Genomic DNA, 15,693 nt, shown 5'->3' with positions numbered 1-15,693 from the left:
ACTCCCATCTAGATCTTAGGTAGACTTTTGCATTACCTCGTCCTAGGAAAATTATTTGTTAAATATAAGCCTGTGTTTTATTTAGTTAATATTTTAAGCCGTGTAGAAGGAGGGGTTGTGCAGGTTTCTGCTGTCATTTAGCAAGTGTCATCCTAATTTAAAATCCTCTGATTTATTCTCATTCTCTCTAGGTAGCAGAGGCTCAGCGGGCAGAGTTTAGCCCTGCCCAGTTCTCTGGTCCGAAGAAGATCAACCTGAATCACTTGTTGAATTTCACTTTTGAACCCCGTGGCCAGGCAGGCCATTTTGAAGGCAGTGGACATGGCAGCTGGGGAAAAAGGAACAAGTGGGGGCATAAGCCTTTTAACAAGGAATTGTTTTTACAAGCCAAGTGAGTATGGCTACTCTTAGGAGGGAAGTGAAATTGAGCCTTTGGGCATTTGTGGTGCAAAGAGAGGCTTCCTTTAAACTACTGTGGGAGAGAGGCGGAAACGGAGTTGATTCTCTCTCTCTCTCTCTCTCTCTCTCTCTCTCTCTCTCTCTCTCTCTCTCTCTCTCTCTCTCTCAGTCTCTCACTCACCTCGCTTTGAAAACACAGATGTGTTTCAAGTGGATGTTCTTGGTGCTCAAAAGAAGATAATAAATGCTAAAATTAAATAATGCTTTAGTATCATGATGAGGTAGTAAAAGTGTTTACTTTGGAATTGAATCCAGATTTGAATCTTGTTTTGGCCTTCGACCTTGGGTAACTTACCTAACCACTTTGAGATTCAGCTTTTCCTCTATAAAGGAGGAGAAATTACTTAAGGGAGAATTGAGTGCCAAGTTGGAGTGCTTGGCATACATTTGCTCAAATAATGATTCTCATTTGTTTCCTTTTGTGTGGCATTAGTTATAATGTAAGGTTTGACCTTGGATCTAGACTGAAGTAACCATTTAGTACTTTATATAAACTGTTGGGAGTTCCCTGGTGGCCTAGTGGTTAGGATTCCGGGCTTTCACTGCTGTGGCCTGGTTTGGATCCCTGGTCAGGGAACTGAGAATCCCCTAAGCCGTGTGGCCTGGCCAAAATAAACAAAAAACTAGTACTCAAAAGATTGAGTGGGGACAATTTTTTCTACTGCCTTGAAGACTAGTGGTTTCTGGGGGTGAGGGAGGAGATCTGGCTTCCCTTCTGGTTGATGGAGCCCACAGTCTGGCTTAATTTTAGTTCAGAGGAGGGCCTGCAGGCAGCTTGGCTGGGCCTGGGAGCAGAAGAAACAGAGTTCATGGTAGACTCCTACCTGCTGAGTCTTTGGATTCCTTCCAGAGCCAGGACTTGGAACTGAGGCTGAAGTCCTAGTTTAATGCTTCACAGAGCATGGCTGCTAATGGCCTGCATTTGATTTCTAAATGAAGAGATGATGAATTTCTGCTGAAGGCTTGTTGGTGGATTCTGACAGTCTGCCTTTTACTTGTCTCTCCCTATTTTTAGCTGCCAGTTTGTGGTGTCTGAAGACCAGGACTACACAGTTCATTTTGCTGATCCTGATACCTTAGTCAACTGGGACTTTGTGGAACAAGTGGTGAGTAGCTCAGCTAAGCTTATAACCTGTTAGTGGGAGAGAGAACTAAAGAAAGGGACTGTGGTGACAGCAGCTTTTGGCTGGGTTTACTGCTGATCGCACTTTCTGCCTGGCCTTACTGTAGACATTTTCCAGAGGTCAGTCCTAGTTTCTTCTGGAGTTCATTTTGTGCTAATTGGCTCTGGCCTACAGGACTGGGTGTTGGAGGGCTCTGATCTGTAGGATAAAAACAGTCCTGTCTACTACCTCTTCTCTTCTGGGAAGAAGTAATCAGGGGAATATGAGAACTCTGGTTACCCTCCTGACCCAGGATGGACTCATTACATGGACACTGCTTCATTGGTAGCCATTTGTAGTAATCAGTATCAGATTAGGCTTTGGCCTTGTGACAAGTGAAATGAGCCACACAGCTGTACTTCTGTCCAGGCTACTGCTGTGTTTGTCTTCTCTTGAAGTTACGGGCTCTGGGTATCCCCTTGTCACTCCTAGGTTATATGATGTAGTTTCAAAATGATAGACCCAAAGCCTGGACTCCCATTACTGTGAAAATTCATAAAATCATCTGAAAATGACATAGAAGGTCTATGAAAGTTAGGTTTTATATGCATTGGTTTAAAAAAAAAAGTAGAGACATATAGTATAAAGTGGAAGTCTCATTGACTCCTCTGTTGGAAATTACTGGTATGTTACTTCTAGAACCTTTTTGTACCTTTATGCATACATATAAATATTTTTTTGTAAATGGGATCATATATTGATTTCTGTCATTTTTTTCTCTTTGATGGTAGAACCCCCCAAATACCTGTTGTATAGTTGTTTTAGTATATTAAACTATTATTACTGTTTCCTTTATGATTTGCTTGAAGTATTGTACATATACCTGCACTGTTGAGCAGTTTTGTGAAGATGTGTTGTTAGAGTTGTATAGGGATGGGGATGGAAGAGGAGAGGCTTTAACTTTGATAATCCCTAGTCAGTTCTGAAACTAGTTTAACTTGTGGTGGCATTTTGTTTCAGCGCATTTGTAGCCATGAAGTGCCATCTTGCCCAATATGCCTGTATCCACCTACTGCAGCCAAGATAACCCGTTGTGGACACATCTTCTGCTGGGCATGCATCCTGCACTATCTTTCATTGAGTGAGAAGACCTGGAGTAAATGTCCCATCTGTTACAGTTCTGTGCATAAGAAGGATCTCAAGAGGTAAGACGGAGATGTTTACTAGATTAGACCCCAGTCTGCTAACTCCTTGCCCTGCTACATATAAATGTCCATGTTACAGTGTTGTTGCCACAGAATCACATCAGTATGTTGTTGGTGATACCATTACAATGCAGCTGATGAAGAGGGAGAAAGGGGTGTTGGTGGCCTTGCCCAAATCCAAATGGATGAATGTAGAACATCCTATTCATCTTGGAGGTAAGTTTGGTTAATTTGGGGGCAGATAATGGTGGGTATATACCCTTCAAGATTACTTGACTATATCTTTCTACTGTCAGAGATATAGCCTTTCAGCAAGCCATTTCTAGCATTTCCAAATTAGTCATAGTGTTCCAGTAGGTTGGGATGGAATTTGCAGAAAGTGGTATAACTCTTGGTTTCAAGTTTGGTTCAGTTGTAAAATGAAAAAGTACACAAAGCTTTGTTGAATAGTGTCTGGCTCTGTGCCCAGGTTTTGGGGATTCCACAGTCAGCCAGTCTTGGCACCTGTCATCTAGGAACTCGGTGTCTAATAGAAGAGAGAGACGGGTGGCCAGGCAGTTCGGATCTAGAGTGTGGGCAGTGCTTACAGTGGGCGAGGTGCAAGAGGTTGTATTCTCTGTATTCCACATGGAAATGAGCATTGAATTAAAGTGGCATTCCAATTACTGGGCAAAAGAGATTTTTCAGTAAACAGTATTGAAACAGTTGACTCTTAGGGAAAAAATAAAATGAAATTAGATCTCTATCTCATACCATTCATAAAAATCAATTTCTGATGGATTGAAGAATTAAATATAACACAATCCAAAACTTTTAAAAGAAAATACAGAAAAATATCTTTATAAATCCTCAGGCTTTTTACCTGGGTGGAATTTTGAACCAGGCTGAAACCATAGATGCTATAAAAGAAAAAGATTGATGAATTTGATTTTATAAGAATAAAATCCAGCAAGACTCCTCAAAGTCAACAGGTGATAAATAAACTTAGGGGAAGATTTACACATTTAAAATACAGATGAATGTCCTGAACATACAGATGTTCTATAAATTAGATGAATGGTCTAGTAGAATAGGCTAAGCATCTGGCAATGCATTTCCTTGAAAAGGATATCTGAATAACTCCAAGTATCTACAGAGGTTTAACTTTGCCTAGAATTACGCAAATCAAAATGCCTATCATAGTCACTCTCACGCACACGCACGCACTGATGAGGCAAATACAAGCATACCTCGTTTTGTGCTCCATGGATACTGAGTTGTTTTTTTTTTTTTAACAGATTGAAGGTTTGTGGCAACCCTGCTGTTGTCAGACAATGGTTAGCATTTTTTTTTAGCAATAAAGTATTTTTTAATTAAGGTATGTACATTGTTTAGACATAATGCTATTGCATACTTAATAGACTATAGAATAGTGTAAACGAAACTTATATGCACAGGAAAACCAAGACATTTGTGATCCACTTGATTGTGATGCTCACTTTATTGCAGTGGAACCAAACAGGCATATCTCTGAGGTATGCCTGTACTGGGTGGGTTTTGGCAGGGGTGGGGAATTGGGTACTTTTGTTCTTTGTAGGAGTTTAAATTGATACAGCCTTGTGTGTGTGTGTGTGTGTGTGTGTGGCGGGGGTGGATTTGGTAGTATTTAAAATATGCACAACCTTTGATTCAGCATTTATACTTAAATATCAGAAAGAAGTCATTTGTACCAAGGAGCATGTATAAGGATATTTTTGTTGCAGTGTAATAGAAATTGGCAATAACCTAAATGTTCCACAAGAAACTTTCATTAGAGTATATCATGCTGTCAAACACGATACAGAAGGTAAAAATGAGATAGATCTGTTTATTAAATTTTAAAGTCCACAAAACCTGGGGGAGGGAAGTAAAGGAAATAAATCATCCATGATCCTTTTACCCAGAGGTACCCCCCAAATGTTAATTGTACAGTTTTCTTCTATGTTTCTCTTCTTTCTACAATTGGGATTGTTTTCTTCTTTGGCATCTTTTCTTTCCTCATGTAATGTGGCTATTTCTCCGTGTCACTAAATTCCTCCTTCTTAGAAAAGCATTTTTAATGTCTGCAGAATTCTCTTTAATGAATATACCATCAAATCATTAACTTTCTTTATTGGACTTACTAGTTGGTTGCAGCTTTTCTGATACTAAAGATAATGCTATAATTAAGGAACATTGTGGTTTTTATTTTTATTTTTATTTTTTGGGGGCTGCAACTCACCGCTTGTGGGATCTTAGTTCCCCAATCAGGGATTGAACCCAGACCCTTAGCAGTGAAAGTGCGGAGTCCTAACCACTGGACTGCCAGGGAGTTCTGAGAACATTAATTTTTTGACTACATCTTTGGTTTTCTTACGATAGCTTTCTTGTGTTATGGGGTCAGAGTTACAAACCGTATATTAAGGTCATTGCTAAAATATTTTGAGGAAAACATGCTAAATCAGTCCATTTTCACTTCAGGAAAAAAGCTGTGTATGAAAGTTCCTATTTAGTCACACAGCCGTGAGCTTTTTTTTGGCTGCACTGGGTTTTCATTGCCGTGCGCGGGCTTTCTCTAGTTGCAGTGAGTGGGGGCTACTCTTTGTTGTGGTGCGTGGGCTTCTCATTACAGAGCACGGACTCTAGGCTCGTGGGCTTCAGTAGTTGCAACACTCGGGCTCAGTAGTTGTGGCACACGGGCCCTAGAGTGCTCGGGCTTCGATAGTTGTGGCACAAGGGCTTAGTTGCTCCGTGGCATGTGGGAACTTCCTGGAGCAGGGATCGAACCCGTGTCCCCCGCATTGGCAGGTGGATTCTTAACCACTGCGCCACCAGGGAAGTCCCGCATTTCTGTCATCTTGTTGGCTTTCTTGTAGATGAACAGCACAGCCAGTACTCTAAATTGTTGCTGGCCTCGAAGGAGCAGGTGCTGCACCGGGTGGTTCAGGAAGAGAAAGCAGCACTAGAGCAGCAGCTGGCAGAGGAGAAGCACACTCCCGAGTCCTGCTTTATTGAGGCAGCTATCCAGGAGCTCAAGGTGAGATGATGTACTGGAAATGGGATGGGGTGGTGGGGATTAGTTACTTCAGCCCCACATTTAATATTACAAGTGGGGAATGGCTAGAAAAGTAGGTTTACTCTGGGCTTTGGTGATAGGAGGGAAGGGGTTGACCTAGGGATTTTTAAACTGCTCTCTGGAGCTGAAAGGAACAAGTCAAGGTGATCTTATAACTGAGACCCTTGAGTTTCTAGATTAGCTGAGTTCTTAATTAAGCAAGGTGGGTTTTTTTGTTCTTTAGGAAAACACTTGGATTTATTTTTGGAGATGTTTTATTTGAGGGACATTATGGAGAAATTACTGTGGCCTCTCCAGCAGGCTCTAGTAATGCCTGCTGAGGATTTTGGAGCAGCAAGAATTATCCAAATATAGAATCCCTTTATGTCCTGTATCCTCTACAATAGAGATTCTTAAACTTGAACAAGCGTCACAATCACTGGTGGTTGTGCTCCACGCTGAGAGACCGATTCAGTAGGTCTGGCTCAGTAAGCTTAGTAATTGGCATTATCACAAGTTCCAGAGTGGTTCTGATGCTGCTCATCCCCAGGTCACATTTTGAGAATCACTGATCTAGATTAGAACAATGAAAGGGGCTGTGCTAAGGTACTGTACTTATTTGTATCTCACTTAAGCTCCATAACCTGGTGTGATAGAACAACTATACCCTTTCATGGATGAGGAAATGGAATCATGGGTTAGATAATTTACTTGAGGACATGTAACTAATAAGAGGTGAAGCTGGTATTTGAATTTCTATCTCTCTGACTCATAAGTCCTCTTTGGGCAGCGTTCTGTGTATTTATTGGGCTGGCCAAAAAGTTTGTTTGGGTTTTTGTAACATCTTACGAAAAACCCGAACGAACTTTTTGGCCAACCCAATACTTTTTAATTTTTCTGTAGTGCGGAGCATTTGTTCAAATGCATTTCAGGGAGAAGAAAAACTGCCTAGAAGTAGAGCTGTCCGGGTTGAGGTGGGGGTTGCCCAGACTCTTGTCTCCTGCACTGGGGCTCTCTCAAAGTTTCGTTCGTAAAAACTAGAAGACTAGTTCTGTGTCCTGGGATTTCTGTTCAGGAAGCTTTTTTGTAGCGTTATCGTTATCATTGTCAGAGACGGTAAGCAGAGTACCATCCCATTTGAGTACTAGGTGTTTTTGCTTCCTGCTTCCCTTAAAGATTGAGAATTTTAAGTACTTAGACTCTTCCTTTTTGCCTTTTAACTTTTGCTCCTGTTGAGAAAGGCCATTGTAAGATGTGGCCCTTCAAACTAAGTATGTTTCTGGTTTTCTCTCTGGTGCTCTAGACTCGGGAAGAGGCTCTGTCAGGATTGGCTGAAAGTAGAGGGGAGGTCGCTGGTGTCGTGGCTGCTCTGGAACAACTGGTGCTGATGGCTCCCTTGACGAAGGAGTCCGTCTTTCAACCCAGGAAGGTTAGCGTCCCAGTTACAGACTAAATGGCTGCCATTCCTCAAGTGCTGCTCTTCAGCTGTTAGGCCCTGTTGTGAGGTCTGAACTTTTTGGGGGGAAGAGGGAACTATGAGTATTTCCTATGTGCTTTTTAATTAATTAATTAATTAATTTATTTATTTATTTTTAAATTTTTCCTATGTGCTTTTTCTATGTGTGTTCTTTCCCCAGTGATGTTAAATCAGTGAACGTGACAGCTAAGGTAAACCTCAAGAGAGCTTGGTTCCTGTGCCTGCCTTTGCCAGGTGTTCTTTCTGTGACCTACAGTTTGTCCCAACAGGGCATGCTGGAGTATCTGTCTGCTTTTGATGAAGAGACCACAGAAGTTTGTTCTCTGGGCTCTCCTCCTCGTCCTCTTGATCTCCCTCTGGTAGAGGAAGAGGAAGCAGTTTCTGAACCAGAGCCTGAGGGGTTGTCAGAGGCCTGTGAGGACTCAGAGTTAGCAGAAGACAATCTTGGAGAGGGGACCATTTGTACTGAGTCCAGCCAGCAGGAACCCGTCACCAAGCCAAGCATCACACACCTGAGCAGCTCTCCTTGTTACTACTTTTACCAAGGTGAGTGTCCCTGAGGAGGAGGGCTGGGTTGCGGCTTAATGTTTCGGAGAAGTGATCTGGCTCTCTAAGCAGAGGGGAGGTATTGCTGCTAGCTCCTGGGCAGTTGGGTCTGTTGTGCCTTTCAGCTTGGGGAGGGAGAGTCGGGCCTGGGATAACGAGGGCCTGACTTGAGGACTGGCCAAGAGTATTGTGTGATAGAACCACTTGTCTTCAGCGGAGGATGGGCAGCACATGTTCCTGCACCCTGTGAATGTGCGCTGCCTCGTGCGGGAGTATGGCAGCCTGGAGCAGAGCCCTGAGAAGATCTCAGCCACGGTGGTGGAGATCGCTGGGTATTCCATGTCTGAGGTAAGGGCCTGCCTTGCGTGGTGGAGGGGCAGGAAGAGGCATTAACCTAATCTCTTTGTGGTGGGCCTAGCTGATCCAAGTTCACAGACTTTCAAGGCCTTTAGTCTTGAAAGGTTTTAAGTCTTTTTGTTAGTGATGGTGCCTGTGAATTTTTAAAAAGTTAAATGACCCTCCCCTACCATGCCAGTGTTCTGTTAGGTCACTCACCACTGCTCTCTATCACAGGTTCATTTATTGTGGTTTGGGAATAGAGATGTCTCGTACTTTCAGAGATGAATTTGTTTTTGTTTCTCCTTATTGCTTGGGAGAAATGGCAAGAAAAGAAAGTCCTTGGAGGCTTTAAGGTAGCTTACACAAGCTCGTTATGAATTTTTGGCTTAGCAGGTACCCATGAATTAGTGTCTGATAATTTACATATGTGAATATTTGCTCTTTGAGAGTTACAGTTGTATTGATCACAAATTTGTTAAAAGCCTTAAATTTAGAGATTTTTTAAGTACTATGAACTTTCCATCAAACATGCAGAAAAAGAATTAAAAGAAAATTAAATTAATGGCCTTCATTTTTTGTTGTTTTAGGCCAAGCTTTGTTCAGTAGGGAAACCTGCTTTATCTGCCTTCCCAGTTATCATTAATTCAGTCAGAGGTTCCCAGATTTTTTTCCCAGTAAATAACTCTTATCTTCCTTATTCTCCGCTATTTGTTGTGGACCCCCAGAAAAGCTGAAACAGCTGATCAGGTTTAGATCATTCATTACCAGCCTTAATTCATTCATTTGCAGCACAAACCAAAAAAACTGCTTTTGGTTGCTTATTCTACCTTATGGTAGGTTAATTGACAATTTCTGTTCAGCTTTTCAAAAGCTGATAACTTGAGCACTAACTCTTTGAGCCCCATTGCCATTTGAGAGGGTGTGGTATACTGCCTGATATCTGGGGTGGAAACCTCTGCTCTTAGAGTTAGGCCTGGTCTTAGTTGAGCATCGGTCCCTTTTCCCTTGTAGGATGTGCGACAGCGTCATAGATACCTCTCTCACTTGCCGCTTACGTGCGAGTTCAGCATCTGTGAACTGGCTCTGCAGCCTCCTCTGGTCTCTAAGGAAACCCTAGACATATTCTCAGGTGAGAATGCCCCCTACTTTGCTTCCCTTTTTAGTGGAGTTTAGGGATTCTTGTGACTAGAAACCCACAAGAGGAAGTAAGGAGCTTTTGTCATGAGTCTCAGAACCTCCTGATACACTCCATCCATTCATCCAATCTAGCTGGGCCCACTCGTGTGCCCTTAGTTACTAGCCAAGTGGGAGGAGTTAATGGCCAGGTTGTCCTGCGTCTGCCTCCTCACATCCTCACCAACCCGCAGATGACATCGAGAAGAGGAAGCGGCAGCGCCAGAAGAAGGCCCGGGAGGAACGTCGCCGAGAGCACAGGATTGAGATGGAGGAGAACAAGAAGCAGGGCAAGTGTAAGTTCAAGAACTCTCATCTCAGTGACGAGCACAACTGTGCATCATTGTACAGAGATCCCGTGCCTGGGCCCAGGGGCCAGAGTGTTCAGGTCGTATGTCAGGTGTGCCACTTGCTTTCTTCAGCTCTTAAATGTGAGCTGTGAGAGTACCTCCTTCCTTGTAGGCTTACATGAGAATTAATGAGTTGATGTTGGTCAAAGTGCATAGCTCATAGTAAGTTCATCCTTGGCATAGTGGGTGAAAAAAACCTGGGTGGGTGGGGGAAGGGAATTGGAGATCTGCTGCATGTTTGGGATAACTGGTCCTGTGCTCTCTGGATACATGTTGGCCTCACCTATAGATGACTCTGGAGACATCTATATATAGCAAGTCTACCAGGAGAGTCTGAAATAGTAGAGACCTATTGAAAAACTAGGAAATACTTGCAGGAAGTTAGATTTGAGCTCTTTTAATACCAGTAAGTAGAATCTTTTGATATGGTTCTTAAACAAGCTTCACTGAACCAAGGATTGTGTGACATGAGTGTCTAGTTAACCTCCTGAAAACAAGGAATTGAGTCCTTAGCTAGGGAAAGGACTTAGCTATTTTAACTCCATGTGGTATGGTAAACATAAATTTTACTTCTTCAACTGGGATAAGTATATAGCTGGCATACCAGTGTTTTGTAGCTATTTAGCACAAGTCCTGAATAGTTGAGAAAAGTGATGTTTCAGGAACAAAGGCTTTTTTGTTTTAACGTTTTATTATGGAAATATTCAAACACAAGTATACAGAATATTATATAATTAACCCCCAGGTTTATCACCTAGCTTCAACCAAGAAGAGTTAGAACAAGGCTTTTATATTAAAACAAAGACATAAAGTGACAGTTACTATAAATTTGGGTTTTAAAGCTCTGTCTCCATCATTCAGACCCCTGGGGGATTCATATTGACTATCCACAACTGTTGGAAAAGATTTGAGGAATTCTGTACATGGGCCTACCATTCTCGTCTTTGCTTTGCAGACCCAGAAGTCCACATTCCCCTAGAGAATCTACAGCAGTTTCCTGCCTTCAATTCCTATACCTGCTCCTCTGATTCTGCTTTGGGTCCCACCAGCACCGAGGGCCATGGGGCTCTCTCCCTTTCTCCTCTTAGCAGAAGTCCAGGTTCCCAAGCAGGTAAATAGAGTTGGGATTTAAAGAATGAAGTTGGGGCTTCCCTGGTGGCGCAGTAGTTGGGAGTCTGCCTGCTGATGCAGGGGACGTGGGTTCGTGCCCCGGTCCGGGGGGAATCCCTCATGCCGCGGAGTGGCTAGGCCCGTGGGCCATGGCCGCTGAGCCTGCGCATCTGGAGCCTGTGCTCCGCAATGGGAGAGGCCACAGCAGTGAGAGGCCTGCGTAACGCCAAAAAAAAAAAAAAAAGAATGAATTTGACCACTAGGCAAAGCCCTAGTGTCTGAATTTGCAACTGTGATCTCGGCATGCTGGAGGTCTTTAGGGGACTAACCTTACTTGGGTAGTTAATAGATTCCTGAGATCCATCAGATTCCTACCATTTGATTCACTTTTCCATTGGCTGTACTGACTTAGCTTCTAAAAACCTCAGGCAGCTCACATAGCAGGATGGTTAAACCTAGATTCTTCTCTGCAACCCAGCTGTTTTATTTCTAGTTTCGACCTTTAAGATACTCCCCCTGTTTGTGTGAACATCTTTATTTATGTCGTCTTATTTACGATAGGGGGAGAAAACAGCCTAAAGTCTACTGGTAGGGAAATGGCTATATTACAGCATTTATACTATGAAATTTTTTACACCTACTGAAAAAGGAAATAGCTCTCTTCCTGAACTAATGGATAGACCTTTAAGATAAAAGGAAGTTGTAGAACAAGACAAAACATGACACCATTTTTGGGTTAAAAAAGCCACACAAAACAAAGCATTTCAGTATGGGTTTATATGTCTAAATGTATAGAAAAATACTGGGATGATTGTGTTCCAGACCAGTTACAGTGTTCCACTCTAGAGAGTGAGATCAGGATTGAGAGGCCTTTAGCCTTTTTTTTAGCATCTTTATTGGCGTATAATTGCTTTACAGTGTTGTATTAGTCTCTGCTGTATAACAAAGTGAATCAGCTATATGCATACGTATATCCCCATATCCCCTCCCTCTTGTGTCTCCCTCCCTCCCACCCTCCCTATGTCACCCCTCTAGGTGGTCAAAAAGCACGGAGCTGATCTCCCTGTGCTATGCAGCTGCTTCCCACTAGCTGTTTTACATTTGGTAGTGTATATATGTCCATGCCACTCTCTCACTTTGTCCCAGCTTACCCTTCCCTCTCCCCGTGTCCTCAAGTCCAGTCTCTATGTCTGTGTCTTTATTCCTGTCCTGCCCCTAGGTTCATGAGAACCTTTTTTTTTTTTTTTAGATTCCATATGTATGTGTTAGCATACGGTATTTGTTTTTCTGACTTACTTCACTCTATGACAGACTCTAGGTCCATCCACCTCACTACAAATAACTCAGTTTCATTTCTTTTTATGGCTGAGTAATATTGCATTGTATATACGTGCCACATCTTTATCCATTCATCTGTCAATGGACACTTAGGTTGCTTCCATGTCCTGGCTATTGTAAATAGTGCTGCAATGAACATTGTGGTACATGACTCTCTTTGAATTATGGTTTTCTCAGGGTATAGGCCTTCAGCCTTTTAAAAATGTTTTTCCTTATATATAGAATGTATTAATGTGTCATGTAATTAAACAGTTAAAAGGAGTTACTGTAATTTCAGAGTGCTGTCTTTTCTGATCTTCATCCTCCTGGCAGATAGTTTTTGCTACTTAAAATTTGTTTTTGTCAGGCATTTTCAGTGAAAGGTCCAAGATCAGAATATTTAAAACTCTTGGTGACCCCCTTGTGATCATATGCCCATCACTTGGCAGATTTAAGAGCCTGAGACCAAGGCAGGGACTTGGTTAGTGGCAGGGACTGGGACTAGAATCTGGGTCTTGAGGGCTGCACAACCATTATGCTCTTCATAATGAGAAGAGAGCTACTAAACAAAGGAACATGGCAAAACATTGACTATATCATCTGTGATACAAAGATTGCGTTTTCACATACTAGCTTCTCTGAAGTTATTTGGACTTTAATGTATTCAGGCAAGAGCAGTTGGATGGTCCTAGGAATAAAAGTACCACAGAGCCCTGGCTGACTATGGCAGGGCCTGCTGCTGGGAGAGTGAATAGGCCTCTCCCTCCCAGCAGTGATCAGGGCAGTGGGTAGACTGATCTGTGGGAAATGTTCAACCCTAGGTCAGAAAGGATGGAGAAGACTAATTTACCTAGGGAGTATCAGGGAAAAGCTTGAATCTTGCTGGGTTTTGCTGCTGTGTGTTTTGGATTCTAACTGAATATTCCCAGGTCATAGACTTCTTTTGGCTGGAACATAAAGGCTGACATGATTACATTTTATATCTTTTTTTTCTTGGAGCTTTTTCATCCATATAAAATCCTTCTATGACAGTCCGATACCTAGGCCTTGAGAACCGGCTGATGTGGAGAGGATTTTTCTTACCGTGGGAATAGATTTTGCTATGCCTTCTAGTGTTATTGTAACCATGAAACTTTTCTCTCTCTATGCTGATCACTCGTGAACAATAGGCCATGTTCTTGGCTTTATAAGCACGTGGCAGAGTTGAAAGTGGATCACAGCTTTCTGAGGCAGGGTTGTTAATTATCCAGACCTGATTCTGGGTTCGTCTCTTCTCTCTTATTAACAGGACACTAACTCTTTGGAACTTGACTTCTATAATCAGGTCTCTGGTTCCCTTTCAGACTTTCTGCTGACCCCTCTGTCACCCACTGCCAGTAAGGGCAGTTCTTCATTCTGCGTTGGGAGTCTGGAAGAAGACTCTCCCTTCCCTTCCTTTGCCCAGGTAAACCCGTTGCTTGTGAAGCAGCCCAAGGGTATTTAACATGAACTCTGATGCTTGTTTTTTCTGGAAATCCCTCTGTTGGAGATGGGGAGACTTACAGGCTAATGTTGCACTGACTCTAATAACAGTGGAAGGCTTTTTAAAGATGGAAGGTCATGGAGTTAGTCTCAGATATTACCATAGACTTACCAAGGAAAGAGGCCAAGAGTAGTTGAGGAAGAGTCAGGAGTTTTAATTATTTAACAAGTCAATAGATACTTTTGTACTGAGCACTGTTCTAGGGGCTGGGGATATGTCAGTCAGTTTTAACTGGTCCCTGGTTCTAGGACCTCTGATTCAATGGTATCTGTTACATATAATAAACTATTCTTCTTCACTTTGGGAAAGGAAAAGTTGTCTTGGTTATCCTGTAAGTAGCCAAATCAGCTTTCTTGAGGAGTTGGGTTGGAGGCAACACTAGGCTAGTGAGATTTGATGTCAGATCAGTATTAATCTTTAAAACAAGCAAAACACTCAGCATTCCTGCATTCAGATAACTGAGGAAGATGGACAGACAGCTTGACAAGCAGCCTTGTAGGAGGTTAGTATTCATTTCTTTGGGGCTAGTTTGGAATCATTAGCTTAACAGTTCTTCAGAGCAGTTAGTTGATATGGATATTTCTCACGTACAAATGGCAGTTTGTGCTGAGGAATAAGGAGGAATTGAACTTTGGTGAGGAGAGTCTTTGAAGTCAAGGAGGATGAAATAATTGAGAGCAATCCTGAGAATGAACTGCTAGGTTTCAGAGGTTATAAGCAAGTGGCTCCTAAGAGTTAGGTCAATGCCTAAGTTTTTTTTTTTTTTTTTTTTTTTTTTTTGCGGTACGCGGGCCTCTCACTGTTGTGGCCTCTCCCGTTGCGGGGCACAGGCTCCGGACGTGCAGGCCCAGCGGCCATGGCCCACGGGCCCAGCCGCTCCGCGGCACGTGGGATCCTCCCGGACCGGGGCACGAACCCGCGTCTCCTGCATCGGCAGGCAGACTCCCAACCGCTGCGCCACCAGGGAAGCCCCCTAAGTTGTTTTTTTAGCTAGGTTTTATTGTCATTGCTTTTTTCAACTCTATATTTTGAAAAACTTCAAACTTAAAGAGTTGAAAGAATAGTATAATGAACATTCATACCTTTCACCCAGATTTACCATTTGTTACTATTTTGCTATATTTGCTTGCTTTTCTCTCTCTCTCTCTTTTTTTTTTTTGCTATGTTGAAAGTAAGTTACACACCTCATGAATGACACTTCACAACTAAATACTTGGGAGATACATGCCCCCAAAATGACATTCTCCGGTTTAACTACAATTACCATTATCACAGACAGCTGATTTAATACTATCTAAGATGGCACATATTTTTATTTTCCCATTTGTCTCAGTGTCCTGTATTGTTTTCAGTCAGATTTAATCAAAGACTATTCATTGCATTTAGTTTTTCAAGTCTCTTTAGTGTCCTTTGATCCATAACAGTTCCTCTGGCTTCTGGTTTTTTTTTGTTTTTTACCTGTGACATGGATATTTTTGAAGCATCCAGACCAGTTGTTGTATAGATTATCCTATAGTTGAGATTTTTCTGATTGTTTCTTCATGAGTGGACTCAGGTTAAACATTTAAACATTTTTGTCAAGATTAAAATATAGGTGATATATTCTAATGACCTTGAAGAGTAAGATGATTCACATGTCGTACTATTGGACCCCAGACTCCCAGGGACCAAGGGAGCAGATCGTCAAAGTGTGGTACATGATGAAGAAAGTTTATCAGTGAAATCAACATCTGCCAGTTGAACTCATCTTGCACAACATGCAAGCCCCACTTTGGTAAACATTTAGGACAAGCATTCCTACTTGTATCTTCTTGGGCTTGTCTCTTGGTAAAATTCACCCTGCTTTGAGTGGCTGGCTGGGATACACAGTGGCCCTTAGCGCTGACAAAGCTGGTCTTGGCCAAGTGGGTGACAAATTTCCTCACTCGGGCGAGAGGAATCATTGTTCTGATCTTACTGTACTTGCAGGAATATGGTTTATGGCTGGATCTAAAAGCTAATAGTTAAGGAACTATTGGAAAAGCAAAGACCACAAGGTAA

The 15,693-nt window shown here is 42.3% G+C and overlaps 1 protein-coding gene across 1 annotated transcript in view; it reads left to right on the top strand.

Annotated features, from left to right (window-relative positions):
* RNF10 (ring finger protein 10) overlaps window positions 1–15,693 on the top strand; it is a 31,592-nt gene that overhangs the window by 14,222 nt on the left and 1,677 nt on the right. The window contains exons 3-14 of the mRNA XM_059040527.2: window positions 192–391; window positions 1,475–1,565; window positions 2,583–2,767; window positions 2,847–2,983; window positions 5,641–5,801; window positions 7,123–7,248; window positions 7,566–7,842; window positions 8,057–8,190; window positions 9,193–9,310; window positions 9,549–9,650; window positions 10,660–10,815; window positions 13,475–13,575. Coding sequence (XP_058896510.1) covers window positions 192–391; window positions 1,475–1,565; window positions 2,583–2,767; window positions 2,847–2,983; window positions 5,641–5,801; window positions 7,123–7,248; window positions 7,566–7,842; window positions 8,057–8,190; window positions 9,193–9,310; window positions 9,549–9,650; window positions 10,660–10,815; window positions 13,475–13,575 — 1,788 coding nt within the window. The remainder of the gene's footprint in view (window positions 1–191; window positions 392–1,474; window positions 1,566–2,582; window positions 2,768–2,846; window positions 2,984–5,640; window positions 5,802–7,122; window positions 7,249–7,565; window positions 7,843–8,056; window positions 8,191–9,192; window positions 9,311–9,548; window positions 9,651–10,659; window positions 10,816–13,474; window positions 13,576–15,693) is intronic.

This window comes from Kogia breviceps, chromosome 15 (genome assembly GCF_026419965.1).
Source record: "Kogia breviceps isolate mKogBre1 chromosome 15, mKogBre1 haplotype 1, whole genome shotgun sequence".
Lineage (NCBI taxonomy): Eukaryota > Metazoa > Chordata > Mammalia > Artiodactyla > Physeteridae > Kogia > Kogia breviceps.
This window is presented reverse-complemented; position numbering and strand designations above follow the sequence as displayed.